General features: G+C 38.4%; 1 protein-coding gene across 10 annotated transcripts in view; it reads left to right on the top strand.

The window, feature by feature from the left end:
- The window catches only part of Hfm1 (helicase for meiosis 1), a 123,942-nt gene that overhangs the window by 23,371 nt on the left and 73,999 nt on the right, over positions 1-26,572 (top strand). For 9 of the 10 annotated variants that reach the window (XR_008217593.1, XR_008217594.1, XM_052735662.1 and 6 more), the window contains 15 exons: positions 261-331; positions 760-892; positions 1,723-1,874; positions 2,595-2,672; positions 2,884-3,039; positions 7,212-7,412; positions 7,494-7,582; positions 10,317-10,360; positions 10,768-10,869; positions 11,235-11,380; positions 12,753-12,847; positions 13,907-14,040; positions 17,802-17,849; positions 19,618-19,698; positions 26,282-26,373. Coding sequence is in view for 8 of the 10 variants with exons in the window: in XM_052735662.1 (XP_052591622.1) it covers positions 261-331; positions 760-892; positions 1,723-1,874; positions 2,595-2,672; positions 2,884-3,039; positions 7,212-7,412; positions 7,494-7,582; positions 10,317-10,360; positions 10,768-10,869; positions 11,235-11,380; positions 12,753-12,847; positions 13,907-14,040; positions 17,802-17,849; positions 19,618-19,698; positions 26,282-26,373 (1,622 nt within the window). In the remaining 2 variants the exon portion in view is untranslated. The remainder of the gene's footprint in view (positions 1-260; positions 332-759; positions 893-1,722; positions 1,875-2,594; positions 2,673-2,883; positions 3,040-7,211; positions 7,413-7,493; positions 7,583-10,316; positions 10,361-10,767; positions 10,870-11,234; positions 11,381-12,752; positions 12,848-13,906; positions 14,041-17,801; positions 17,850-19,617; positions 19,699-26,281; positions 26,374-26,572) is intronic. The other variant, XM_052735663.1, reaches the window with a different exon arrangement.

Here is a 26,572-nt window from a genome sequence, read left to right as displayed (position 1 = left end):
ATCAGATTCTGTGTACCTTGTATGAACCACCATGTAGGTGCTAGGATTCAAACCCAGGTTCTCTGCAAGAACAAGTGTTCTTAACTGCCTGGTCATCCCTCCAGCTCCCTTCCATTAAATCTTAGATGCTAAAATAGCAAATGTTACAGCCTTATCATTGGATACTGTGAGAGTCAATAGAATTAAAACTGAATTTTTAAATTAAAAGTAAACATTTTTTTAAAATTCTGAAACATTTAACTCCTTAATGTTATTCTAAGCGGCAAAATTTAGAAGTATATTCAAAGAATTCCCTTACTTCAACTACATACAATCCAAAGCCTTTGATGATGTAAGTATCTTATAATTATTTACTTACCTTTCTTTTCTCAATAACTGTGGCTCTCTGAGGAGAGTGAATTGTCACTACCACATTTAATTAATAGTGCATTTTAGGAGATTAGAGAATACTTGTTAAATGAGTGCATTTGAGTCACATAGGTGGATTGGCTTGTATTTATTAAATTTATAAGAATTTCTCTTAAGGGTAAAGGATAATTTTCTCTTAGGTCCAGCATTCATTTTGACAAAATAGTATGATATGACAAAATGTGTTGTTACTCAGGTTGAAATGTCTAGAGCAGGACTGCACTTAGGAATTATAGAGGTAAACACATTTGAAGCTATATTCCTAATCTTCTTAAAGTACATTTTCTAGAAAATTGAGAATGTATGTAAAAATTCTATATATTAATAATCAGTTGACTTTTTATCTCTTAGCTTCTTTACACAGATAGGAATTTTGTGATTTGTGCCCCCACTGGTTCTGGGAAAACTGTAGTGTTTGAACTTGCGATAACAAGATTGTTAATGGAAGTACCATTGCCATGGCTCAACATGAAAATTGTTTACAGTAAGTATATATTGTAAAAATGTTGATTAAGTATAGTCAGAGAGTGAAGCAGACATGAAGTCAATTCAGAGCATAGATTATTACTTGGTAGCTTGGTAGCTCATACATTAAAATATTATTAATTTATTTAGTTGTGGTGCTGTGACTGAACCTATAGACAAGTACTATGCCACCGAGCACTACTAACCTACAGTCTCCTGTTTCTGCTTATGTGTGTATGTGGTGCCAGACACTGAGCTCGGGGAGGGCCTTGCATACACTAGGTGAGAGCTCCACCACTTAGCTGTAACCCTAGCCCTCTGGGCAGTTTAATAAAGACATGCCACAATTGGTTTCATCTGTTACATTAAATTTGAAACACTTTTCCCAGAGTTGTAAATAGAAAATAATATATTTGAATTAAGGATTTGAACTTTACATTAAAAAAAGAGGACAGTCAAAATGAACAAATAATCATATATTTTACAGTTCTAGAATTTTACATAGAAACATCTGTTCTCATTTTTTGGGGATGTGTATTTCATAAAATTCCATGAAGTACTGTATGTACACAGTTTAAAAGAAATGACTAATCACAAAAGACTTCTTATGAAAAATCAATAATCTCTTGTTCCGTCTCTTCCCATGTTTAGATTCCCTGAGCAATCACTTGTGTTTCAGTTTTTAGTTCTTCCTGGTGACCACTTTAATAGCTCACTATGTTTGTGTTTTTAGCTTTCACTTTATCAGTGTTACACAGCAATAAGCATGTGTTTTTAGACTAATTTTATTAACTAGACCTTGAGAAAACAATTTTAAAATTACACTGGTGTTTAAAATAAATATTTTAGTGGCACCAATAAAAGCCCTTTGTAGTCAGCGGTTTGAAGACTGGAAAGAAAAATTTGGACCAATAGGCTTGAGTTGTAAAGAACTTACTGGAGATACAGTAATGGATGACCTATTTGAGATTCAGCATGCCAATATAATTATGACAACTCCAGTAAGTATTATTTATGTTTCTTATTTACTTGAGAATATTTGTTTGTCTTCATTAAGAGAGATCGTTAGAAAAATACAAAGTACAGGCATGTATTTGCAATGTAAACTAATTACCATAAAAGTACTATTATTCAGGATATGGAGAGAATATCCATAGATAAAAAGTGGAAGAGCAATTATCACATATATGAACAGTGAGTAAAACAAACCAGTTTGTAACTGTGGACAATCTATAACCATGTTCCCCTTATAGTCATTTATCCAAGCATATATTATAGAAGTGATGCCTTGATAGGGCTTAGAGGATGTAATCAGTGGGCTGGAGAGGTGGCCCAGTGGTTAAGAGCCTGGGCTACTCTTGTAGAGGGCCTGAGTTTGATTCTCAGCCCCCAGTCTCAGGAGATGTGATGTCCTTCTCTGGTCTTCACGGGCACTGCGTGCAGATGTCGCACAGACACAAGTGCAAGCAGAACGTCCACACACATCAAGCCTGAAGAGTGTGATTAGATTTGACTTGTGATTATTTCAAAGATGAAGACCTTGTGTTTTAGGACTCTTAAAATCATTTAAGTAACTTTTAATCCTCAACTCTTTGGGGAGATTTTAAAGAATCAACTGAAATGTTGCCCTTGTTTGTAATAGGTCTGATAAGGTTTATCAGTATCTTAAACAATGCTTGTGATTCCTTATTAGAATAAACCACTTGCATTTTTTCCTGTAGGAAAAGTGGGACACCATGACTAGGAAGTGGAGAGACAACTCTTTAGTCCAGCTGGTTCGACTGTTTCTCATTGATGAGGTAGTGAACGCATTCACCTTCAGAGACAGACACAAAATGATGTTTAAAATGGATGGAAAGAAATGACATTTTAAGTAAAATAATGTTTTTAGTCTTTCAAATTGGAAAAATGCTTATTTTTCTAAGTAAAAATATTAATGTTGTATATTTTAATTGATTAAATAGATCTTTTCTTTTATAGCTAATGATTCTCTCTTGATTTCTTACCTAGGTGCATATTATAAAAGATGAAAACCGTGGTCCAACTCTTGAGGTTGTAGTTAGCAGAATGAAAACTGTACAGTCTTTATCCAGGGCCTTAAAAAATGCCAGCCCTGTTCCTATGAGATTTGTAGCTGTATCTGCAACAATTCCCAATACTGAGGATGTAAGTCACAATCTTCACTTGTTTAATTTTTTATTATTTATGGACTATTTAGTCCAGATCTCAGAGAAGAAGGCATTTTCTGTCAGTCACTTAATAAATTTAGTGTATGTAGAAAGTTAGTGCTAGATTTCTGCTATTTGCTTTTATCTAAAATTCATAGTTTTCACTTATTTCAGACACTTTGTTACTTGGCTAGTAATGTGTCATGATCATTGGATGAGCTGACTCTTATTTATTGTTTTTTTTGAGACAGAGTTTCTCTATGTAACTGCTCTGGCTGTCCTGTAACTCATTCTGTAGACCAGGCTGGCCTTGGATTCATGGAGCTCTGCCTGCCTCTGCCTCCCCAGTGCTATGTCTAAAGGTGTACCACCACTGGCTAGATGAACTGACTCTTAATTGTATCAGTGTGGTGGAGAAAAAAAAAACAAAACAGTGGCTGGGGTGACCACCCACTTTCCCTCAGTTCTATGTGCCTGTATTGTGGTAAGCACTAGCGACTATTTCTAAAATGCAGATATGTGGACTTGTCCTTAATATAACCATAAAGATGATTTCATGGTTATTGGGGCATGAATGTGTAGGCCGACAGTTGTTTGGAGTATTATACTTTCTATAATAATATATGACTTTTTCTTTAATTCCTAAGCAAACTTCTTTTTCTTTTATTTTATTATCCGATTATGGGTGTTTTGCCTGCATATATGTTTGTACGTGCTTGGTGCTCTTGGAGGTCAGAAGGTGCTAGATCATTTAGAATTGAAGTTACACCAGGCGGTGGTGGTACACGCCTTTAATCCCACACTCGGGAGGCAGAGGCAGGAACTGTGAGTTCCAAGCCAGCCTGGTCCACAGAGTGAGTTCTAGGACAGCTAGGGCTGTTACAATGAGAAACCTGTCTCAGAAAAAAAAAATGAGAACTGGAGTTACAGATGCTTGTGAGTTGTCATGTGGGTGCTGGGAATTGAACTTAGGTCCTTCAGAAGAGCAACCAGTGCTCTTAACCTATGAGCCATCTCTGTAGCCCCTAAGCAAACTTCTTAAAAACAAGTATATAGTCTTATTCTTTCTCACTCCTGTTTACTTGTCAGCCTGTTTATTTGTTTTTTGGTACTACTTAGAAATTATTTTTGTACATAGTTGCTATATTGTCTGTTTCAATAGCAAATTTTGTTTTTATCTCTAAATTTCTTTTAAAAATTACAACTGGTTTTGTTCATGTTCAAGAACAATATAGAATTTTTGCTCTTTAAACATGTAGACAGGGTATAGATGGCAAAAACTCCTGTGCACAGAGACAAGCACTGGAGAAGCTAGGAAAAGTTAAGCACACAGGTTCTCTTCAAAGGAATGAGCTGCTTAGCTGTTTCTCCAGGAATGCTTTAGAAGAATGGAGTTTATAACCTGGTGATCCTTTGTTATCTGTTGAGCCAGGTTCTGCCCATATTCCCCTAGGCCCTTTCCCTCTAAATCTTGAGCATTACTTCTAGGCCATAAAACTCATTCTTATTGAAAAGTTTCTGTACCTCGATATTAAGCCTCTCCACCGATGCAGTAAATCAAATCAGGCCAAATTAATAAGTCCAGGTTTAGTCTGAGCAAAACATTCCCGGGCAGTCCTGGGGAAGAGGAGAAGCCAGGAGGGGAACCACTAGGGGAAGGCTGTAGGGCAGACCTTAAATGCCCTCTGCGGGAGGAGCTGCTGCTTGGTGGGCTTTCTTTGGGTGAGGTCTGGAGAGGGCAGCTCCAGAGAGAAGGGGCAGTGAGACGGGGCTGGGACAGGAGTGCAGAGCTCCCAAACCTGATGAGGGGCTACTCTGGATAAATTTTGTAGCGATTTGGGATCAGCAACGGTTCCCAAGCCTTTTCCAGACCTGAAGTCAAAAGTGCAATGCGTCGGTTGGGATAGGCTTTTGGGCTGTGTAGAGGAAGATCCAAGGCCTGGATGTCCCAGCATCCCAGGCATCCAGGGAGGATCGAATTGAGTGGGAAGGTGGGATGCCCCAGGCACAGCCACGTCTTGACAAGGATACCCCAAAATTGGGAGGAGGAGCGTCCTGGACCCCTAAAGGTAGCGACTTGGAAGGGGCAGCTCTCCAGGCTGAGAGACGATGTAGTCTGGCAGAGAGATGTATAAGTAGTGGAGTGGTTTTCCCATGTGGCCAGGGGCCAGTGCACCAGATGAAAAGTTTCTGTACCTCGACATTAAACCTCTCTGCCAACTTAGTAAATCAGATCAGGTCAAATAAGTCCAGGTTTTATCAGAGCTGGGATTACAGGCCTGCAGCACCAGACCTAACCAGACTCACCCTTTCCTAACAACCCACTCTCAAGAGACTTACTCTGTAAGGCCAGGGTTACTCTCCTCCGGGGCAGCGTCCTCCGTGACATACTCACCTTGCACTAGACTCTGTTCTTTAAAGATTCCCTCCCTGCGTTGTTGCTGCACTGGGGCCAGGTTCTAGCATGTAAACCCTTGGGAGACGTTTACAAAGAACATCTTAGCCATAGCAGCGTGGAATCATACATATTTTTTGTTGTTTTACCTATAAGCATTTCCATGTTATCAAATAGTCTTGACTTTTTGTAGTTTGTTTTTATGTATTTATCTAATCTCATAATATAGTGTTATTTCCATTCCTCTGTTATAAACAGTGCTGAAGTTAATATATCTTGGAGAATATTCATATTCGTTTTCTTAGCATACTATGATAAGTAAGTGAAAGGCTAGTTTAAACCTTCAGGGGACACTGCCTTCAATAAAAGTTATATTCATTTATTTAAGAAATCATTTCTCTATTCCCTGTTAGCAGCCATTTTTTGTATCCTAACATTAGATAACATAATAATGAAATTATTTTTATAGTAATAAATTTTTCTCAAATGTACATACTTATTTTAAAGATTTTTACTTCATTGACTTTTTTTTACTGAGTAAAGTATTTTAATATATTTGTCAACTACATAAAATTTTTTAACCAAGTCAGTGATGCCCTTTTCTTTTTTCATTTTACTAGTTTGTAGCAATTCTTATAAAAATACCATCACATTATTGAAACTTTCTTCAGTTGTGATAATCACTGGATCTGTGAACACTGGCTTCTTTTTGTTTTTCCTTTCCCTCAATATTCCTCTAAAATAATAATCCTTATCCTTGGCCACCCACTCCTCTAGAAATGCAAATTCCTGTGTGTTCGGATCCTGTCCCATAACAATCTTGCAACTATTTCCATATTCCTGCCTGTCCAACAAGAAACCTTCCCCCGACAAGAGGCAGTTTCATGGCAAGGCCTGAAGCCCAGTTACTAACTAGAGCAAGGAAGGATGAGGACCTCTTACCACAGACTCAGGCACTAATTAGTAATTCTAATACTGGGTCTGAATTACTACCATCTCTCAAGAGTTTATTTGGGGTCTGGAGAAATGGGTCAGAGGTTAAGAGCACTTGCTGATCTTCAGAGGACCACGGTTGAGTCATAGCACTCAGGTTGGGAACCTCACTGACTCCAGCTCCAAGGGATATGATGCTTTTTTCTGGCCCCCTCAGGAACCCACACACTCATAGCAGATACACACACACATACACACACACACACACACACACACACACACACACACACACACACACAAATAACGTAATTAAAATGAATTATTTTTACTAAATATTTATTAAATTATTTTTACTATTTATTTTTAACTTACTATTTATTTATTTTTAAAAAGCTTATTTGTTCTTCGGTTAGAAGACCAACATATTTTGGTTGGTAGCTCTGCTACTATGTTGCTAGTGTTTAGGGAAGTGCAAACGTTTCTGTCATTTCCAGGAATAGTTCTGAACAATAACCAGCAATGTGGTGCCATGGGAACTTTGATTTTTATGACCAATTTGATTTTAATTCTAGTTTGGGCTCTAATGGGGCAATGTCAAACAAAATACTAATAACTAGTCAGAACTTTACCATGAGAAAGTGTTTATGGTCTGGAAACACTGCTATTGGTAGCATTTACTAACATATCTATAGAGCAGTGTTGGTAAAATCTGTAATGATGAAAAAGATGCTTTGATTAAATTCTTTCAGAACCTGACTTTGACGTGGTCTAGAATTGTCTTGTTTTAGCTATAGAACTTGACTAGAAAAAGAATGTAATGCACACGCGTCTGTTTTTCTCAGATCGCAGAATGGCTTTCGGATGGCGAGAGACCTGCTGTATGTCTGAAAATGGATGAGAGCCATAGACCTGTGAAACTTCAGAAAGTGGTCCTGGGTTTCCCCTGTAGTAGTAACCAAACGGAATTCAAGTTTGACTTAGCCCTCAACTATAAAGTTTACAGTGTTATACGAACATACTCGGATCAGAAGCCCACACTTGTGGTATGGATTATTAGTTGCTGGTTTGTGTGTGGTGTTCAGTTTTTAACCTGATTGATTTAGAGTTCACTAATTCATTTTCAGTTTTGTGCGACAAGGAAAGGTGTGCAGCAGGCTGCTTCTGTTCTTGTAAAAGATGCTAAATTTATTATCACAGTGGAACAGAAACTGAGGTATGTGCTCTAATTTCTTCTTGAAAGTGGGAGTACTTTTGGGGATCACTTTGGTGAAATGAGAAAGTGGCTCCTCCCTCAACCTTGGCCAGGTTACTTGACAGCTTCAAGCCTAGCTTTTTACCTGTACAATAAAATAGCAGTGGCTTTACGGATTGAGTGAGGAAATGTAAAAGTGGGATTAAAAACAAAAGTGTAGGTACAGGGAGAAGAGGCCATGCGTAGTTGTAAGTAGTTTGGGGCCCTTTGCTTGTTGGGCGTGGACACAGTGACCAAGTTGTGCACTGTCCCCCGTAGTCACAAGTATGACCTGACCACTAAAAACCTTATCTCCTGGCTCGCAGACTAATTCTGAAAGCAGTTTTGGAAGATGTGTGAAATTCTTGTGCTATGGGAGACTCATTTGCATAGACTCTTGTCCTCTCAGGCAAACACTAACTGCTATGGGAGTGAAATACACAGGCGGTAGGCTCCCTTAGTACCAGGTCACATGTCACTTGCCTCCTGTCTGCCTGCTGCACACAGTGGAGTCCTTTATTTCAGATAATCTTTTTCTTGAACAGAAGCGTATGCAGTGTTTTAATTCCTCTTCCCATTCTCATTTCTCATCTCATTCTCTAAGGAAAGTTCCTTTCGATCTTTCCTCCCTTCCTTCCCTCCTTCTTTCCTTCCTTCCTTCGTTCCTTCCTTCCCTCCTTCCTTCCTCCCTCTCTCCCTCCCTCCCTCCCTTCCTCGCTCCCTCCTTCCTTCTTTCCTTCTTTTTTTTTTTTTTTTTTTTTGGTTTTCTGAGACAGGATTTCTCTGTGTAACAGCTCTGGCTGTCCTGGAACTCACTCTGTAGACCAGACTGGCCTTGAACTCGCTGAGATCCTCCTGCCTCTGCCTCCTGAGTGCTGAGACTAAAGGCATGTGCCACCACCCACCCAGCTCCCACCACTTTTTAATCTTTATTCCTTTTTTATAGTTTTGAAGTTTTTTCAGCAATGAAATGCCAGAATTAGAAGTAGTGTGACATTAGAGACAGACTTAAGTCACAGCACTCCACTGTCCACCTGTGTGCCATCGGGCACATTGTTTCTCTCAATTTCAATTTATGTCACTTTCTCTTTTCTTTCCTTTTTGCGTTATTTTTTTTCAGCACTGTAGATGAAGCCTAGGACCTTGTTCATACATGCAAGCAGGCTGTCAGGAGTTATATACTCGGCCTTCCAGCTTCAATGATTTTTTTTTTTTTTGAAACAGAGTCTGAGTAGGCAGCCCTGGCTGCCCTCAAATTTGCAATCTTGCCTCTGCATCCTGAGTGCTGGAATTACAGGTGTATATCACCATTCTTGGCATCAATTAGCTTCAGCATCTTCACTAGGTCTCAGTATGAGAATAAACTACCTTATCATAATTTGATAATCACATAAGGCAGCATTTCTAAAGTTCCTGTGTGTAGACAGTTTATGCCATGTAAGCATGTCTTTTTGCCTACTGTTCATTTTGTTGTGAATCCTTAAAGAGAATTGTGACTATGAGAAAATTATACCTCATAGTTTCATATCTGCAGTTAGAAAATAGAAAACAACAACATGGTTTTTCTTACACATACTTAAGAACCAAGCTTGCCAACTGTCTACATCCCTGAGAGTACCCAGAATTCCTTTCCAAAGTTATCAAAGCTCTTTCAGAACTTCCTTCTCCCTTTTAACTCAGTTTTCTTTACAAAGTAAAAATGTCTTTATGAATAGACGCCAATGGCAGGGAGAAACGTACAATGCAATACAAAGTTAGGTCTGTTTTTGTTTCACTTACTAGTGATGTAGTAGTATTAAAAGTTGACACTGGGGCCGGGCGGTGGTGGCGCACGCCTTTAATCCCAGCACTTGGGAGGCAGAGCCAGGCGGATCTCTGTGAGTTCGAGGCCAGCCTGGACTACCAAGTGAGTTCCAGGAAAGGCGCAAAGCTACACAGAGAAACCCTGTCTCGAAAAAAACAAAAAACAAAACAAAACAAAAAGTTGACACTGGGAATTGAAGTCGGGCCGTGTGTGGAAGGCAGGGCGTTACTCCTGACCGCCTCCGGCCCTGCCTTCGCTTTTATTTTGCAGCGCGGACGGGCACTGCTTGTGCATGCAGGCCTCCGCCTCCATCTTCCACGCTGTCACCAGGACGGGCTTGAAACTCCTTATTTCTTACAAGCATTACTAGACAAATTATGGGGTAGCTTTCTAGTTCTGACTCCGTGCACACAGTAACCATGTGTGGAAAATGAGACGTTTCCTTTTTTCTAAATTTGTGCTTTAGAAGTGAACTTAAATGTTAACAGCTAATACATTCTGAATAGGAGAGCTAGATATTCTGTGCTATCCCTGTTGGCATGTATTTGTAAGGGCATTTCATATAGTGTGCTCTGTTTCTTTCTCTCCCTACACCCCTCCCTCCCCTCCTCCCACTTCTCTGTGAGCCAGTCCCTGCCTTTAAAGACAGCTGTCAGGACTTCCACTGCTACAAGTAGCTGCCACTGCCCAGGGGAGTCCCTTACTGTTGGAAACATGCCAGGACAGACTCATAGAAAGGACATGGGGGAAGTTTTCCTTTAATAAACCTGTCAGAGCGTGGTTTTCTGTTTGTTTTTTAAAGATAGCTTTCAGATAACGGCATTGTGAAGATTTCTTTATTTTTAAAATAATAAACTATTTCAGAATTTCCTGATGTTACAGGGTATAGCTTATTAATTTTATATTTAATAGGTTACAGAAGTCTGCATATTCTATAAGGGATTCAAAATTAAAAGGTAGGTTTAAAGACAATTTTCTTTTTTTGTTCTGGAAACTGAACTTGGAGCCTCAGGCATGCCAAGCCAAACATTCTACCACAGTACCACATCTCCAGTCTAGAGATAACTTTTGAATAGCATGTTTAAATATAGACAGAAGGGTCCGTGCTGGTGAAGTGGTAGCACGCGTTGACAGGTGGTGTATTCCTGCTGAGGATGTCTTGGTGTAGGTGCTGGTTAGCATCGTGCTGGCATGGATGATGAAGTAGTAACAGTGGCTGACTGGTTTTAGTGTGTGGTGTTGGTCATCATCCTGGGTAACAATGGCTGACAGGTGGTGTATTCCTGCTGTAGATGTCTTAGTGTGTGGTGTTGGTCATCATCCTGGGTAGCAATGGCTGACAGGTGGTATATTCCTGCTGTAGATGTCTTAGTGTATGGTGTTGGTTATCACCATGCTGGGATGGAGCTGTCAGATAGGAAACTGGTTGAAGGACTATTTACTTCTGGAGATCTCCCAGTTCTTTGTAAGTAAAACATATTTCTTGTGTATATTAAAGTATTTTGGAAATTTATTTTTAAGAGAAAAAAGCTTAAGTATTCTCATTCATTTCTTCCAAGAACTGAAAAAGAATTGTGAATATATGTATTATATTAAAATCTTTGGCAAAGTTTAATTCTTTATCATTTCATTCAACTTAGTACAATTTGAAAAGATCTTATTAGCTACTTTATTTTTAAGGTACATTATTATTTTAGATTATAAAGTCCTCTATTCCTTTTTCTAAATTTCTTAGAGATTTTATTCCATTTACATCACTATATCTTTTATAAGAAAATGTCTTCCCAGGATAATAAAGTTCTATGGCTTGATTATTCTTCAATCTGGTAGTCACTACCAGCACTCTAGCTATGGGAGTGAACTTGCCGGCTCACCTGGTGGTGATAAAGTCTACAATGCACTACAGTGGAGGCATGTTTGAGGAGTACAGCGAGACGGACATCCTGCAGATGATTGGGAGAGCGGGCAGGCCTCAGGTAAGGGACAGTGGCTTTTCTTCTTAACATTCCAAATGTAGCCAAGAAAGGGGCTGTGTGTTTTTAATTTGCATTTTATAATGAGATTGAATAATGACATTTAAAAATCAGCTTTAATGGAGGAATAAACATAAACAAGACTCACTAACTCAGATTATAAGAGTATAATGTACTCTTCCCATTCCAACTACTCTCTGAATGAAAGGGTGGATGTGTAAATTAGTGTACTGGTAAAGGAATTTTAAAGGGATTTTTCATCTTATTTTTAGTCTGAATAAATATGTTTTGTCATTATGTGTGTTTATTTTAGAAACTGTATCTCTATATGTAGCCTAGGCTGGACTTGAACTTGCCATCTTTCTGTTTTTGCCTCCTAAATACTAACATTGCAGTCATATGTCACATGTCTAGTCTTGGCATTTTGAATGGGCAGTTTTTCATTGAAAAGGGTTGTTTTGCATTATGGATCATGTAACATCCCAGGGTTGTAGCACTAATGTTACAATTAAAAGTCACCCCTATCTTTCTCAAAATATGTCTCACAAGTGTTTGAATGAGGAAGTCATTCATTTAGATACTAAGAGAAAATTCAGGAAAATTTTTCAAAGTATCAAAATGTTATGTCACACAAGTTTTTAATTTTAGAGGATAAATTAAATATATCAAATTATGTAGTGTCCTAGTTAGGGTTTCTATTGCTGTGATAAAACACCATGACCAAAGGCAACTTGGTGAGGAAAGGACTTATTTGTGGTACATTCCACATCAAGGTCTATCATCAGGAGTCAGGACAGGAACTCAGCAGGACAGGATCCTAGAGGCAGGAGCTGATGCAGAGGCTGTGGAGGGTGCTGCTTACTGGTTTGCTCAGCCTGCTTTCTTATAGAACCTAGAACCACCACAGCCCTGGGATGGCACCACTCAAAATGGGCTAGATTCTTCCACATCAATCACCAATTAAGAAAATGTCCTACAGGATTGCATACAGCCCAGTCTGATGGAGGCATTTTCCCAGCTGAGATTCCCTCCTCTCAGATGACTTTAACTTGTGTCAAGTTGACATAAAACTAGCTAGCATTTATGGAAAGTACATTAAATCTTAAGTTTTTAATTCAGTTTAGAAGATTTGACATTAACATTGTCAAAATTATGTTATTATTGAAACAAAAGTGATATTTACAGTTATACTCTTGAGAATTTTTTTAAATGAAACTTTTTGTTAATATTAAAATTCAAAAGCAGATTTTAGTCCTTTTGGCCCACTATTTAAGGCAAAGAACCATTCAGTGTGAAATGAAGGTTCTGAGGAAAGGGTTGTCCCTGTAATATGGTCTGGTCTTTGCTAATCTCTGTGCTTTGGTTACTGTTCCAGTTTGACACTACAGCTACTGCTGTTATTATGACCCGATTAAGTACAAGAGAGAAGTACATTCAGATGTTAGCTTGTAACGACACCGTAGAAAGCAGGTAACAAAGGACAGTTCACAAAGAAAATTAAACTAATATCACTTGTTGTTTTTTCCTTAATACATGGGAAGGAAGTTTGGTTTGGAGATTTTCTTAGGTTGTTTTCTTGAAATAGTCTAACAATTAAACTATAAAGCATTTGTCATTGTAGGAATTAAATAGATTTATTTAAAGACAATAGAGTTTTATTTGGTGATGGTGCTTGTTATTAATCCTAGCCACTTCTGGAGTCACATGACTGCTCATGCGCTGTGAGCAGTCAGGCAGAATGCTTAGTCACTCTAGGACCTTACGTCCTACGTAATCCATGTGCAGTATGGTCATGTATGCACACAGCATAATCATGTAATCTACCGCATGCATGGCGTAGCTACGTAAGCCCGGATGAGCCCGTATGCTCAAGGTGACCGATAGAAGCAGGCTCTGCTCGCTCCCCTCTCTCTCCCTCTTGCTCTGGAGTAGTCGTCCCCGCTCCGCACCTGTCCTTTAGGTCGGCCTACCCACCCCCACTCTTTCCCTCCCTAATGACAAAATGTAGTGGGTTCCGTAGTACCTCGTGTTTCCTTGTACCTGGTAAATAACACGGACAAAAAAATAACAGTTGTTAGCACACAACAGGACATATCTTTGTTGTAAACTCCTTTATTAATTATCACTGTCTTATAATTTATGAGTATTAATTTTGTAATTACTCACTTTTAGTAAGAGAAATATTTTCACACCTTAAACTTTTGTTTTATAATGAGAGAATATGACTGGGATTGTTTTCAGTATGTCATAAGTACTCCTCTTTGGGGAAAATAGGACATTATCTACACTACTATCACTGTACTGACTTTCTTATACAAAAATGTATCTTCTAGAACTATGAAGTAAGGAGAAATCTCAATTTTTTAAGATGTTAAACTGACTTTTTAAGATTTTCTCTCATATTTTTTAAAATTACTTTTCATGAATTATTAAAGTAGCAACTAATATACTATATATTATTAAAGTTTAGAAAATAAGATTTATGTTCTTGAAATTCACATTAGTAACACAGAGTTTTTTCCTCATTAGTTTGCACAGACATCTTATTGAACATTTAAATGCAGAGATAGTACTGCACACCATCACAGATGTGAGCATTGCTCTGGACTGGATCCGATCAACCCTGCTGTATATCAGAGCTCTGAAAAACCCATCTCATTATGGTTTGTTACTTTGACCTGGAAATATAGTGATTTTTTTCAAACTAGTGGGATTTCTATTTATACTATTAAAGAATAGTTTACAGAAACTAATAAGCAACAGGAAAAATAGTACCAGTCACCAATGTATTCAGAGGCAAGAGTGTACAAAAATGAGAACACACTGTCTGCTCTACACCTAGTCTTTTGATATTTTAATATGAACACTGTTAAAAATAGACTCAATGAGAAAAAAAAACCTTAAGTACCTAAACTAATTTAAAGTAAGTTAAAGCTTTAAAGTTTTGAATCTTGTTCATGTTATCATTTAGCTACTCTCTTGTTCTAAATTTGTGGCTGTTCATTTTTCAATTTGTAAGAACACAAAGCAAATAATAAAAGCAAATAAGGTGTAATTTTATTTTCCATTTTTTAATGCAAACAATGTTCTGTTGTATAAGTTTTCCAAAAAATTACTTAACACATAACATCTTGGAACAGCCAACATTTATTCTCTCGTGTAGTCTGTGAAGCCAAGAGTCAGCCAGTAGCCCTGGGTCAGTCTCTTGAGGTGCTGTCAACATGCTGCTGAAGGCGGAAGTTGTGTGAAGGCTGCGGCAGGCCTGAGGAGTCTCATCCAAGAAGGCTGCGGTCTCATAGAGCTCTTGTTTGGAGGCTCAGTTTGTTCAGTGTGGACTTTCCTACATCTCTCTTCCTGCAGGATGAATAGTACAAGAGACTGACTGAATAAAACACTGCATTTCCTTATTTGTAACCATGGTCACACATTATCACTTATTTTAAAAACAAGTTAATAGTCCTGGCCACATGAAGGGGAGAGGAATTAAGGAATTCACTTTTTGGAGGCAAGAGTATCAAAATTGTTATGAACATTTTTTAAAGAGATAAGTTCTTGCTGTGTGGCCTGGCAAACGTGAATCCCAGAACTCTCCTGCCTTAGCCGCTCAACATGTAGAGCTGTGTGCCACTGCTGTCATCTTTGAGTGTATTTTAACTGCTACTATTCCGCTGTTCTGCACTGTTTTTCTAGTTTTCCCTAATATGTCCTGGAAACTTTCTGATTGATTAATTTATAGGCTAGCGTATGAAGTGATAGGCTTCACTATGACATTTTCATGCTTTTCTGACATTGTGTTCTTACTTTTCTCCCTTCTACTGCCCTCCCCTACCTCCACAGCCCCCTGTGACTGCACCTCTAGATCCCCACAAATGGTCCTCCCTTCTGCTTCATGTCACTGATTCATTACCTTCTCCCATCATTCTTAAAAGCTCTCCTTCTGCCGGGTGGTGGTGGCGCACGCCTTTAATCCCAGCACTCGGGAGGCAGAGCCAGGCGGATCTCTATGAGTTTGAGGTCAGCCTGGGCTACCAAGTGAGTTCCAGGAAAGGCGCAAAGCTACACAGAGAAACCCTGTCTCGAAAAATCAAAAAAAAAAAAAAAAAAAAAGCTCTCCTTCTCATAGTCTACTCTCTTCACGCATACACACACTTAAACCTGGATTACATACATGGTATCAAATGTGGTCTTTTTCTTTTTGAGTTTGGCTTATTTCACTTAACATAATGATCTCCAGTTCCATTCATTTTCCTGCAAATGTCATGATTTCATTTTCCTTTATGGCTGGAAAAATCCAGTGCATAGATTACCATGCTTTCTTTATCCATTCGTCTGTCTATATATGTCTGCATATGTGTCTGTGTGAGTGCACCTGTATAGGTGGGCAGGGATGAGTGCACCTGTGCTCGTGAGTGGAGGCTGAAGAGGTCAGATGGCCTCCTCTGTCACTCTTTGTACTCCTTTGGGGTAGGGTCTCTAACTGAACCTGCAGCTCATGCTTTCTCAGCCCAGTCATCTTCCTGTTCCCACCTCCCTTGGAGCTGTGTTTATGAGCATGTATAGGATGCTCAGCTTGTTAAGTAGATACTGGGATCCAAATTCCAGTCTCGTGACTGAACAGCAGGCATTCTTTTTTTTTGGGTTATTTTGATTTGTTCTTGTTTTGATTTTTGAGACAGAGTTTCTCTGTGTAGCTCTGGGTGTCCTGTAACTCACTCTGAGTTACAGTTCAGGATGGCCTTGAACTCTGCCTCCTGAGTGCTGGGATTACAGGTGTGTTCCACCACCTCCTGGCCAGCAAGCATTCGTAACTGAAGAGACATCTCTCTAGCCCCTTTGTTTTTTGAGGAACTTCCACACTGACTTGGAAGGTTTGAAAAGTAACTAATAATATTCTATTTTATCTGCATATTATTTTTATGTTTGTGTGTGGAGCATGGGTTGTGTGTGCACAGGAGTGCAGGTGCCCACAAAGCCCAGAAGAGGGCATCAGATCCCCTGGAGCAAGGGTTCCAGGCCTGTGAACTGCTGACGTGAGTGCTGGGAACCAAACCAGACCCTCTGCAAGAGCAGCTGATCTCTTAAGCAGCCCCATGGTCATCTCTCAGCAGTTCAGTTGATGCATGTTCATCTTAAAAATGATCTGCTGGTGTCAACCACGTGTTTTCACATGTGCAAACCCATTTGCACGCTAAATTCTTAGAAATGAAGTTTCCAGGTCAGAAAGTACATACATCTTAAAATGTAATAGCTGTTGCTAAGTTGCTGCCCTTAATGGCGTACATAGTTGTCGACAGTGGTTGAGTGTACTGCATTCACACAAACCCTGCGGGCATATACTGTATCTTCTTACCAGTGTCATTTATGTCTTAATTTGCACTTGTTTCTTCTCATGAGTAATTTATTTTTATAGTGAATTTTTTGTATTGTATTATCACAGTAAATTGCACAAATCTTAGGTATAAAGGTCAATTAAATATACACATATAGACACAGACACCCACGTATAGTCACAATCCAGTTCAGTATATAGAATGTTTTCCACAAGTCCCCTTGTGTTTTATTGTATCTTGAACCTGAGGTAATTGGAAGTATTTGTTCTTTTCTTCAGTTTCCCTCCTCCTCCTCCTCCTCCTCCTCCTCCTCCTCCTCCTCCTCCTCCTCCCCTCCTCCTCCCCTCCTCCTTCTCCACCTCCACCTCCCCTCCTCCTCCTCCCCTCCTCCTCCTCTTCCTCTTCCTCCTCCTCCTCCTTCTTTTTTTTTTTTTTTTTTTGCTTTTTCGAGACAGGGTTTCTCTGTGTAGCCCTGGCTGTCCTGGAACTCACTCTGTAGACCAGGCTGTCCTCGAACTCACAGAGATCACCTGCCTCTGCTCCTGAGTGCTGGGATTAAAGGTGTGTGCTACCACTGCCCAGTGTGTCTTCAGTTCCTTTAAATTCATAGTATTCATGAGATTGCTTCACAAAATTGAGTCTATTAGTAATAATTTTGTTATTATAGTGTAACCCCAGTTGTATCAGTATATCACAGTTTAATCAACTATTTTGTGGATGGAAAAATCGATCATTTACAAATTTTGACCATGTACACCTGCCTCAAGTGTATTTATCCCCACACAAATCCACATGCACATATTTAAAATAATAAAAATAGATCTTTAAAGCTGATTCTACATAGTTTTTGTTGAAATATTGTATTTCTGATTACTTAATACCATTTTAAAAAACAAAATATAGCCAGTTGATATTGAAAAGATTTCAAAATAGTGGTTGTGTTCCATGAATAATTAAAGCCTCTTTGAGCTCATTAAACTGTTATTAATATATATGAAATATAGATGCTCTTCTTTATGTGAAGTTTAAATTGAACCTATAAAGGCTGATTAAATTCACTCTGATTTTTTAAATAAAGTTTCATGACTTCACAGGTTTCGTATCTGGATTGAACAAAGATGGAATCGAAGCAAAATTACAAGGTTAGATGTATTTCATTCTAATATCTATATATATAGTGTATAAATTTTGAGAAAAAATGTCAGTTACTAAAGAAATAAGGATATGTTAATTATATTTAAAAGTTAGCTTATCTGGAGAAAAAAATATTAAAAATTATTTATTTTTCATACACAAAACTTGGCATGTACAGCTTTTCTGTATTTATTGATTAATTCTGTCAGAATATTTGCCCTTATATAATATGTTAACTTGGCTTATTTGGGTTTTGTTTTTAAAATGATTCTGATCTTTGAAAACATTACTAATAAACACTTTATTTTCCTTTTTAAGCTTAATTTTAATTGAAAATATAATCCTAGATTTATTGTGGGGGTCTCATCCCGATCTGTGCAATATTTCCTTTTCAAATTTTAACTTTTTAAGATTTAACTTTAATGTATTTCATTACCTGTATTTAATTATAAAAATTCAATAAGCAATTATTATAATTAAACATTATTATGTTTTCATTGTGTTGAGACTTTCAGTAAAAACAATGAATTTTGAATCTGCTAAAAATGTTAATTTTAATTTGCTCTCTGAATATTTTTATGTGGCAAATAAAAATACAGAGATAAGGGTAAAGTAATAAATTGCTCACTTGAAGAATAAATATGTTGCTGGGTGTGGTGGCATATACTTGTAATCTTTTATTCAAGAAGATGCAGGAGGATGATGGTAAGTGTGAGGCTCGCCTGTTCAATAGTGAGTTCCAGACAGACAGGCCTACATAGTGAGACCCTATCTCAAAACAACAAAAAGGAATAAATATGTTATTGAACATGGTGTTAAAATATATTTATAAAATAGTTATAGTATTTTCTTGAACCATTTTGTAATTGAAAATTTTAAATTAAATAGTACATTAATGATAACGACAAATTGCACATAAGAAATCAGATAGGTAAAATTAGGTTCTGCTGTGCAAATGAGGCAGACGGCCATAAGCCTCTTGTGAAGCTAAGCAATGGAGCTGTTACACTTTCTCCCTGCTCCAGCCTGCTTCCTCCTTGAAGTATGTCTTTACTTAAGTTCTGTTGCTTTTCTTGCTCCTATCTGCATGGCTCTGTGCACTTCTTTGATCTGGAACAGAAGAACCTGGAACCACTCAGGAGGTGCCCTTTTAATCCTGGTTTCAGCCAGTATTTTGTTTTTGTGTTATTATATCTTTGATAAAAGTTTAAAGGAGTAGCCAGATGGTGGTGGCACACACCTATAATCCCAGCACTCGGGAGGCAGAGGCAGGGGAATCTTTTCAAGGCCATCCTGGTCTACAGAGTGAGTTCCAGGACAGCCAAGGCTACACAGAGAAACCCTGTCTTGAAAAACAAACAAAGTTTAAAGGAAAAAACGTGTCACAATGGAGAACAGATAGTAAAACTGTTCCTCAGACCTGGAACAAGTCATTCAGCTCCAATTCATTAGTTTCCTCATGTGGGTATGTAAGTAATATTTTCTCATACTTTATAATTTTAGAAGTAACTCAAGTAATATATATCATTTCAAATGTTCCAAGTGCTGAATGGTATTTAGCATATTAATTGAATGTCATATTTCAAGTTTTTTTATGTGTATGGGTGTTGGTTTTTTTTCATGTATTTCAAGTTTTTTTCTTGCTTTTTAAAAAACTCAGTTCTTCCAGAACAGTTATGCTATAGCACACATCTTTAACATATTTAATAGTAAATCTCTATTTTCATTTCTTCCTTATTTTACTAAACTTAAAATGTGTTTTCTGTAATTGAACAGAATTATGTTTGAAGAATCTGAAAGATTTATCATCACTAGACTTGATAAAGATGAATGAAGATGTTTATTTTAAACCAACAGGTATTTTTCCTTATGATGTCATTGAGTTTAATGCTTGCTAAGACTAAAATTTTTTTTTACTAAAATTTAGACAGCAGTAAAACTAGATTGTGATCTTCGTTTTCAATAGCATATCATTTTTAGCTGTAAAGCGTCAGTTCGTAGGACTCCCTTTTGAAACTACAGCTTCTTGACACAAGACCTCACTGATTCTGGTAATTCTCTGCTGTGGGATGGTCTGTATGTCAAATGTGTTGCTGATTGGTCAATAAATAAATCACTGATTGGCCCGTGGCCAGGCAGGAAGTATAGGCGGGACAAGGAGGAGAATAGAGCTGGGAAGTGGAAGGCTGAGTCAGAGAGACACTGCCAGCCGCCATGATGAGAAACAACGTGTAAAGATGCCGGTAAGCCATGAGCCATGTGGCAAGGTATAGATTAATGGAAATGGATTAATTTAAGCTGTAAGAACAGTTAGCAAGAAGCCTGCCACGGCCATACAGTTTGTAATCAAAATAAGTCTCTGTGTTTACTTAATCGGGTTTGAGCGGCTTGGGACTGGCGGGTGAGAGAGATTTGCCCTGACTGTGGGCCAGGCAGGAAAACTCAAGCTACAAATGGCGTCCAACGTGGTGGCAAGAGTTTCCACCTAAAAACTGAGAAAAAAGATTCTAAAACGGAGCTAAAAACAGTTCCTAATTGTCTCTCTCAAATGAGCGGCAGCTGCCGGTTTGAGCTACTGGCGTGTGCGCTCGATCTGCAGTATGGTGGGAATGAGACCTTTGCAAGTGGCACTTTGAGCTGCATGGTGGATTTAGCCTTTGCTGGTGCAAAACAAAAAAAGAGGTTTCTGGGCTACATGCTGCTTGGATAAAAAGCATAGACCCACGATGGCTCCCAGAGCTGGCGGTAAGCATACCGCCGCCATGTTGGGAAGCTGAGGTGGGTGGAGCCAGCAGCCACAGCTGCTGCAGCTTAAAGCAATAGATTCACAATAAGACAGATTCAGATGTAATAGTTTAAAATGTGTGTAAAATATACGTAGGCTTAAAAGAGACAAAAAAAAAAAGGTGATATATACAGTATAGAAACAAATACATGGTTTTAAAAAATAAAGTCTTTAAAGAGACAGTAAAATTAATATAAAAAATAAGCCACGTAGAGATGACTATTACACAGAGAGTCTGGATTGTGTTGTCTTTGGGATTCTTAACTACAGAGAGATATTTGATTGTAAAGGAAGCTGAGTTAAACCAATATGCATATTTTAAAGGTACCTTGACTTCAAAATTTGGATATAAGGATATGTTGCTTTGGAAAGGAGATTCTGCTTTTGTTCCCACAGAAAGCAAGAGGCTATGGATTTGTTCCAGAGTAAGATACATCAGGTTTGACCAGCCAAGACCCCCTGAAAGGTCTCCGATGACACCATGGCCCAGATGATCCAACATCCAGAACTGTTTCAAGACAACTGGCTCAGATGATACAGCCTCACGGACTACTCCATGATCCTAAAATTTTCTTTGTTTCCCCAGAAGATACAGCGCCCCCCTCCAGCAGGAAGTAGTAAGAGAAGCTACGCCCAAATTCCCAAATATACCAAGCTGACTTTGGAGATGTGTAAAGGTTAAAACTTTCCTTTTTAAGAAAAGAAAAGGGGAGGTGCTGTGGGATGGTCTGTATGTCAAATGTGTTGCTGATTGGTCAATAAATAAATCACTGATTGGCCCGTGGCCAGGCAGGAAGTATAGGCGGGACAAGGAGGAGAATAGAGCTGGGAAGTGGAAGGCTGAGTCAGAGAGACACTGCCAGCCGCCATGATGAGAAACAACGTGTAAAGATGCCGGTAAGCCATGAGCCATGTGGCAAGGTATAGATTAATGGAAATGGATTAATTTAAGCTGTAAGAACAGTTAGCAAGAAGCCTGCCACGGCCATACAGTTTGTAATCAAAATAAGTCTCTGTGTTTACTTAATCGGGTTTGAGCGGCTTGGGACTGGCGGGTGAGAGAGATTTGCCCTGACTGTGGGCCAGGCAGGAAAACTTCAGCTACAATTCTCGGCAGAGAGTTTGAAGTCTCTAGGCCTGTTATAACTAGTACAAATAACCTTTGCCATTTGAATGCACAACCATGATTATCTGAGTGGCTACTTAGGCTTCTCTATGCAGGAAAGTAACATCATCTTCTGCCCATGGCAGGTTTGTTGACAGGGGCTGTGAGCTGTGCGTAAGCTGGAGTCCTTTGTCCTCCAGGCACAGGAAGGTACCTCTCTGCTTCAGGCAGTGCTTGCCCATGGTGCACTGTGTGAGTTCACTACAGCCTTGATTCTAAAGACACACATACACTTTGCACAGTCCATGATGTCACCCCATGCAACACTTACACAGCCTTAAAACACCTCAGATCTGAGACTTACACGTTACAAAATGTTTCTATATTTACAAAATTTTATGCTCCTATAAAATACAATTAAATTATGGAAAATAAATACTTTTAATATTTTTTTTCGAGACAGGGTTTCTCTGTAGCTTTGCGCCTTTCCTGGAACTCACTTGGTAGCCCAGGCTGGCCTCGAACTCACAGAGATCCGCCTGGCTCTGCCTCCCGAGTGCTGGGATTAAAGGCGTGCGCCACCACCGCCCGGCCTTACTTTTAATATTTTAAAAGGGGGAGGCACCAGGGTGTCATGCCTTATTCTATGGGAAAGTTACAAGTCCTCGCAATGCTGTTTCTCAGTGTGAAGCACTGAGTACTGCCCAGATGCCAGGCTTTCCTGAGCTCCCTCCCTCTTTCCAGTCTCCTTCTCTCTGCCTTTCTCTTTTTCTTCTCAGCTTAGTTTTGTTTAGAAAAAGAATTAAAGAGGGAAAGTGTTTCATACTTTTTAGGATTTAAAATTAGAACTGATTTTGGAGGAACATATTGACTTTATTATTTAAATTAATCATTGTAATTAAAAGTATATGAAATTTTTTATAAAATTCATAGTCTATTGACTTTTGGCATGTATCCTTCTATTTTTAATGAACATTTTACATATTTGTGGCCATATTCTAGGATGTGGAGTTTGTGTCATGCTTCATTTATAGTCAGTGTAAAGTTAGAGTTTTGAAACAGTTTACTGCTGAGTCTCAGCCTTGTGTTTTAAACCTTTCCTATTTTTTCTGGGTCTTTATTGGCTTCTGTGTTCTTGAGTATCTAATGAGAGGGACCATGAGAATTTCTAATGTAACTTCCCTGCCTACTCTTCGATATTTTACTATCATAAAAAATTCATATTCTCAGTATCATTTTTCTGTTTTATTGTTATCATTATCTGAGTCCTTTTGAGACAGGAACTGGAACTCACTCTGTTGACTAGGCCAGCCTAGAGCTTGAAGCAGTCATCCATCCGGTCCCTTCTGAATGCTGAGATTGCATGCCTAGCTTCTTGTAGTGTCCCTTGACACCACTGAAACCATCCTTTTTGCTATTAAACACATTTAATAAATGATCACGTAATATTTTTCTTCCTCAATTATCAGTGAATGCTACCTGACTTTATCTCCTGGACACTGCTGTGTCTGTTCTCCTGATTCTAACAGTGCCGTCTTGACCTTTCTCTTGACCTTTCTGCTTATGTAGACTTGTGGAGGCTTCAGACTTGGGATCTGTTTCCAGTTTATGCTTCGATTCTTTGTAAATACAATTCACCTTCACAGACACATTATGATTACTTTATATAAATTCATTAAGAATTGCAGTTTTGTGTGTTGGCAGCAGCAAAGCTGGACTAGGAAACATGGCTCTGTGCTCCCATGTGTAGCAGCTCAAGGAGTTCTCAGAGATCTCTCTCTGCTCAGGCGAAGCAGTATTGTTGACTTTTACTACAGTAGAGAATTTCAGGACAACAGTTTTTACATAGGTTTAGACATGACATTAAGGGAAAGAGAAAGGATAATATGCATACGTGGACGTGTGTTTCTCAAAGAGAGTCACACTTAAGTGTCTTTTGTTACTTTGTTGAAAAGATTTTTGTTTGTTTGTTTTGGTTTTTCAAGACAGGATTTCTCTGTGTAGTCTTGACTGTCCTAGAACTCACTCTGTAGATCTGGCTGGCTTCAAACTCAAAGATCCCCCAGCCTCTGCCTCTGCCTCTCTCTGCTGGGATTAAAGGTGTGCACCACCAGAGCTTGTTGAAAAAATTTCTAAGGAACTTTTTTCCTCCTATTTTTCTTCCTTTTTGGTAAGCTAAGTCATAGGGTAGTTTCACAGGTCACAAGAATCAAAGGAATCTTTTGGATTTCAGCCCTACCCAGGTAGGATATTCTATTAGTTCTCTGAGAGTTTATAAATGATAGCTGTATTTCTGTTAGCTGGTTTAGTTGACTTTGGCAGAATGCTATTTCATAATTATTTAGACTGCCATTAATGTAGCTAGCAGTTCCTAGCTGCTATTTCTAACTAGTTTCTTTGGGTTTTTAAATTGTTTTGTTTTGAATGCTGAAATTACAGTTCTTTTTTATGACTTCTTGTTCCTTCATGTTACTGTCTTGTTTTATCTGCTAGAGTGTATTATTTTATATATAAATTCTATCTGTTTATTCTAATAATCTGCTTCATATAGTTTTTGTTTTCTAATTTGTGATCACAATACTCAGATATTTGGATCATTTTATCTGTTAGCTTAACAAGGTTTTTTCCTATTTTAAGAGAGATTAGTTATTTAAAAACAGCTGGTATCTGTAAGAAGCTTGGCAGTCATTCCATTGGGATGGAGGTCATCCATGGAGGGAGGAAATAAAAGGAAGAATGCCAGGAGGGCAAATTTTAGCTTGCATTGTAATCCTAGGCTCAATTGACCAAAATGATGGGGAGATGAGTTGAAGATAAAGTTGTCTGTTGGGGCGGTCTCTTACCTGTATGCCTGCTCATATTAGTACTGTCATTGCACCGCTGGGAGGATCTTATGAAAGTGGGACTTGAGTGTTAACTTCATGGTGGTGGATTGATTCGTACAAATGGAACTGTTGGCCAGTAATATTCCGTGCCGTAAGACATCTGAGAGGTGCATTCTCACAGCTCCCCTGCCTCTGCCCTGCACACTTTACTTTGAACTCTGGACTTACTACTGTGAGCACGTCTATCCACTGATAACTATATTAGCAGCAAGTTTGCTTTGCACTCCTGTTTACTCTAAAGCCTTTTTCCATTTTGTTTCCAAACTTCGACTTTGGCTCTTTTTTTTTCATGGTTTCTTCTCTAGATTATTTTTTTCTTACCTAAGAAGCTTCATTCCAATTAACAAAGCAACAAATATATGGGTTTTTTTTTAATATTTTGTAGTAGGGAGATACTTTATATTAATTTTTGGACAGATGGTGAAAGGACCATTTTTAAATATATTCCCCAAATAACCTTATTCTTGTCGTCACATTGGTCTTTCAGAAGCCCCCTTCCTGACATTGCGTTACCTGCATTTTCATTTGCGTACTCAGCAGGCTCCTAGTTGGGACAGTGACTCTGAGCTGGTCTAGCTCTTTCTCAAGCTCTGTTTGTTAATTCTGTCCATTTTACAATGTCCTCAATGCCTGTCACTCTGTTGACATGCCAAAAATACTCCCTTCTTTGAGAAAACCTGTGGTTCATATGTAATACTGACTGTTCCCTTGAGACCAGGTGTGACACTCTGCTCTTCACAGCTGTTTTCTGTGTCTGTTTGTAAGGACTAGAACTCTTTGAGATACTTTTGGACAATTAACAATTAGATCCAGTAGGCTCTGAAAGAAATTTTATTCCATCAGTTCCTCATCCCTGCTTCATTCATCCCCCCTCCCAACCTCCCTGCTATTTTATTTTCAAAACAATTTATTTTGAAACTCCAATTTAACTAAAAATATTGCTCAAGCATTGTAAGTGGCCCTGTTGTTTTACAAATCTGATCCACAGTCTGAACTCCTTTGAATAGCTGTAGAAGCTCCTTGCGGCCCTCTAGTTTATTAGTCATCATTTCTTCATTTTAAAAATTAGGCAGCACTTACAAAGTATTAGGTGCTTCAACCAAACTTTGAGGCCTGTATTTCTGTTTTCCTGGCATATTAAGAAATGTACACATGATCTTCTGCCATGTACTAAATGAAGATTCATACTAGGTCAGCTGACTGGAACTCACAGTGATCATCAAGCCATATCCCTTTCTAAAGTAGTCTAAAGATAGTCTTCTTAATTTCTCTGTTTTGATAAATCAATCTTGATTCTCTCCAAGGTCATAATGGCCTTGTTTCCTCTCTGCCAAGTCATATTAGTCACTACTTAAAACTCATTTTTTTCTATTAGGTCATCCCATACTGACAGTTCTCTTAGGGTTAATTTCTTCCCTTCTTCAGCTTGTATGTAAATATTACTGTTCAGTGGACTTTGTTCTCTAGCTTACCTGTGTTTGCATCAACCATAAGGTCCACAGGTTGTGTTTTCTACGGTTTGTGGGGTGTCTTTGCTCAGGGGTCAGTACAAGCACACAGTGCCCATTAAGTAGATGGTAAGAAAATGCTTGTTTAACTGATTTCTTAAAAAGCATGTTGTATCAGCTAATATGGAAATGTTTATTTTTCCATCTTTTCTAACAGAGGCAGGAAGACTAATGGCTTGGTATTACATTACATTTGAGACAGTGAAGAAATTTTGTACAATCAGTGGAAAAGAAACTTTATCCGATTTAGTAAGTTTTCATTAGAAATTAATAGTTATAGAATAAAAATAATATTGGAGAGAAAACGGATTTATATATCTCCTATAATGTAAAATGGAATGAGCAGAAAGGAAAATCATTTTAATGGTTGTCTCCCTTTGATCATGAGATAGGGAATATAACTCCAAGGAATACATTATATTTTCATTTGTGTTTCTTATCAAAGCTA

The sequence above is a fragment of the Peromyscus californicus genome, unplaced genomic scaffold, assembly GCF_007827085.1.
Source record: "Peromyscus californicus insignis strain IS unplaced genomic scaffold, ASM782708v3 Scaffold_13__1_contigs__length_99412109, whole genome shotgun sequence".
NCBI classification, from domain to species: Eukaryota; Metazoa; Chordata; class Mammalia; order Rodentia; family Cricetidae; genus Peromyscus; species Peromyscus californicus.
This window is presented reverse-complemented; position numbering and strand designations above follow the sequence as displayed.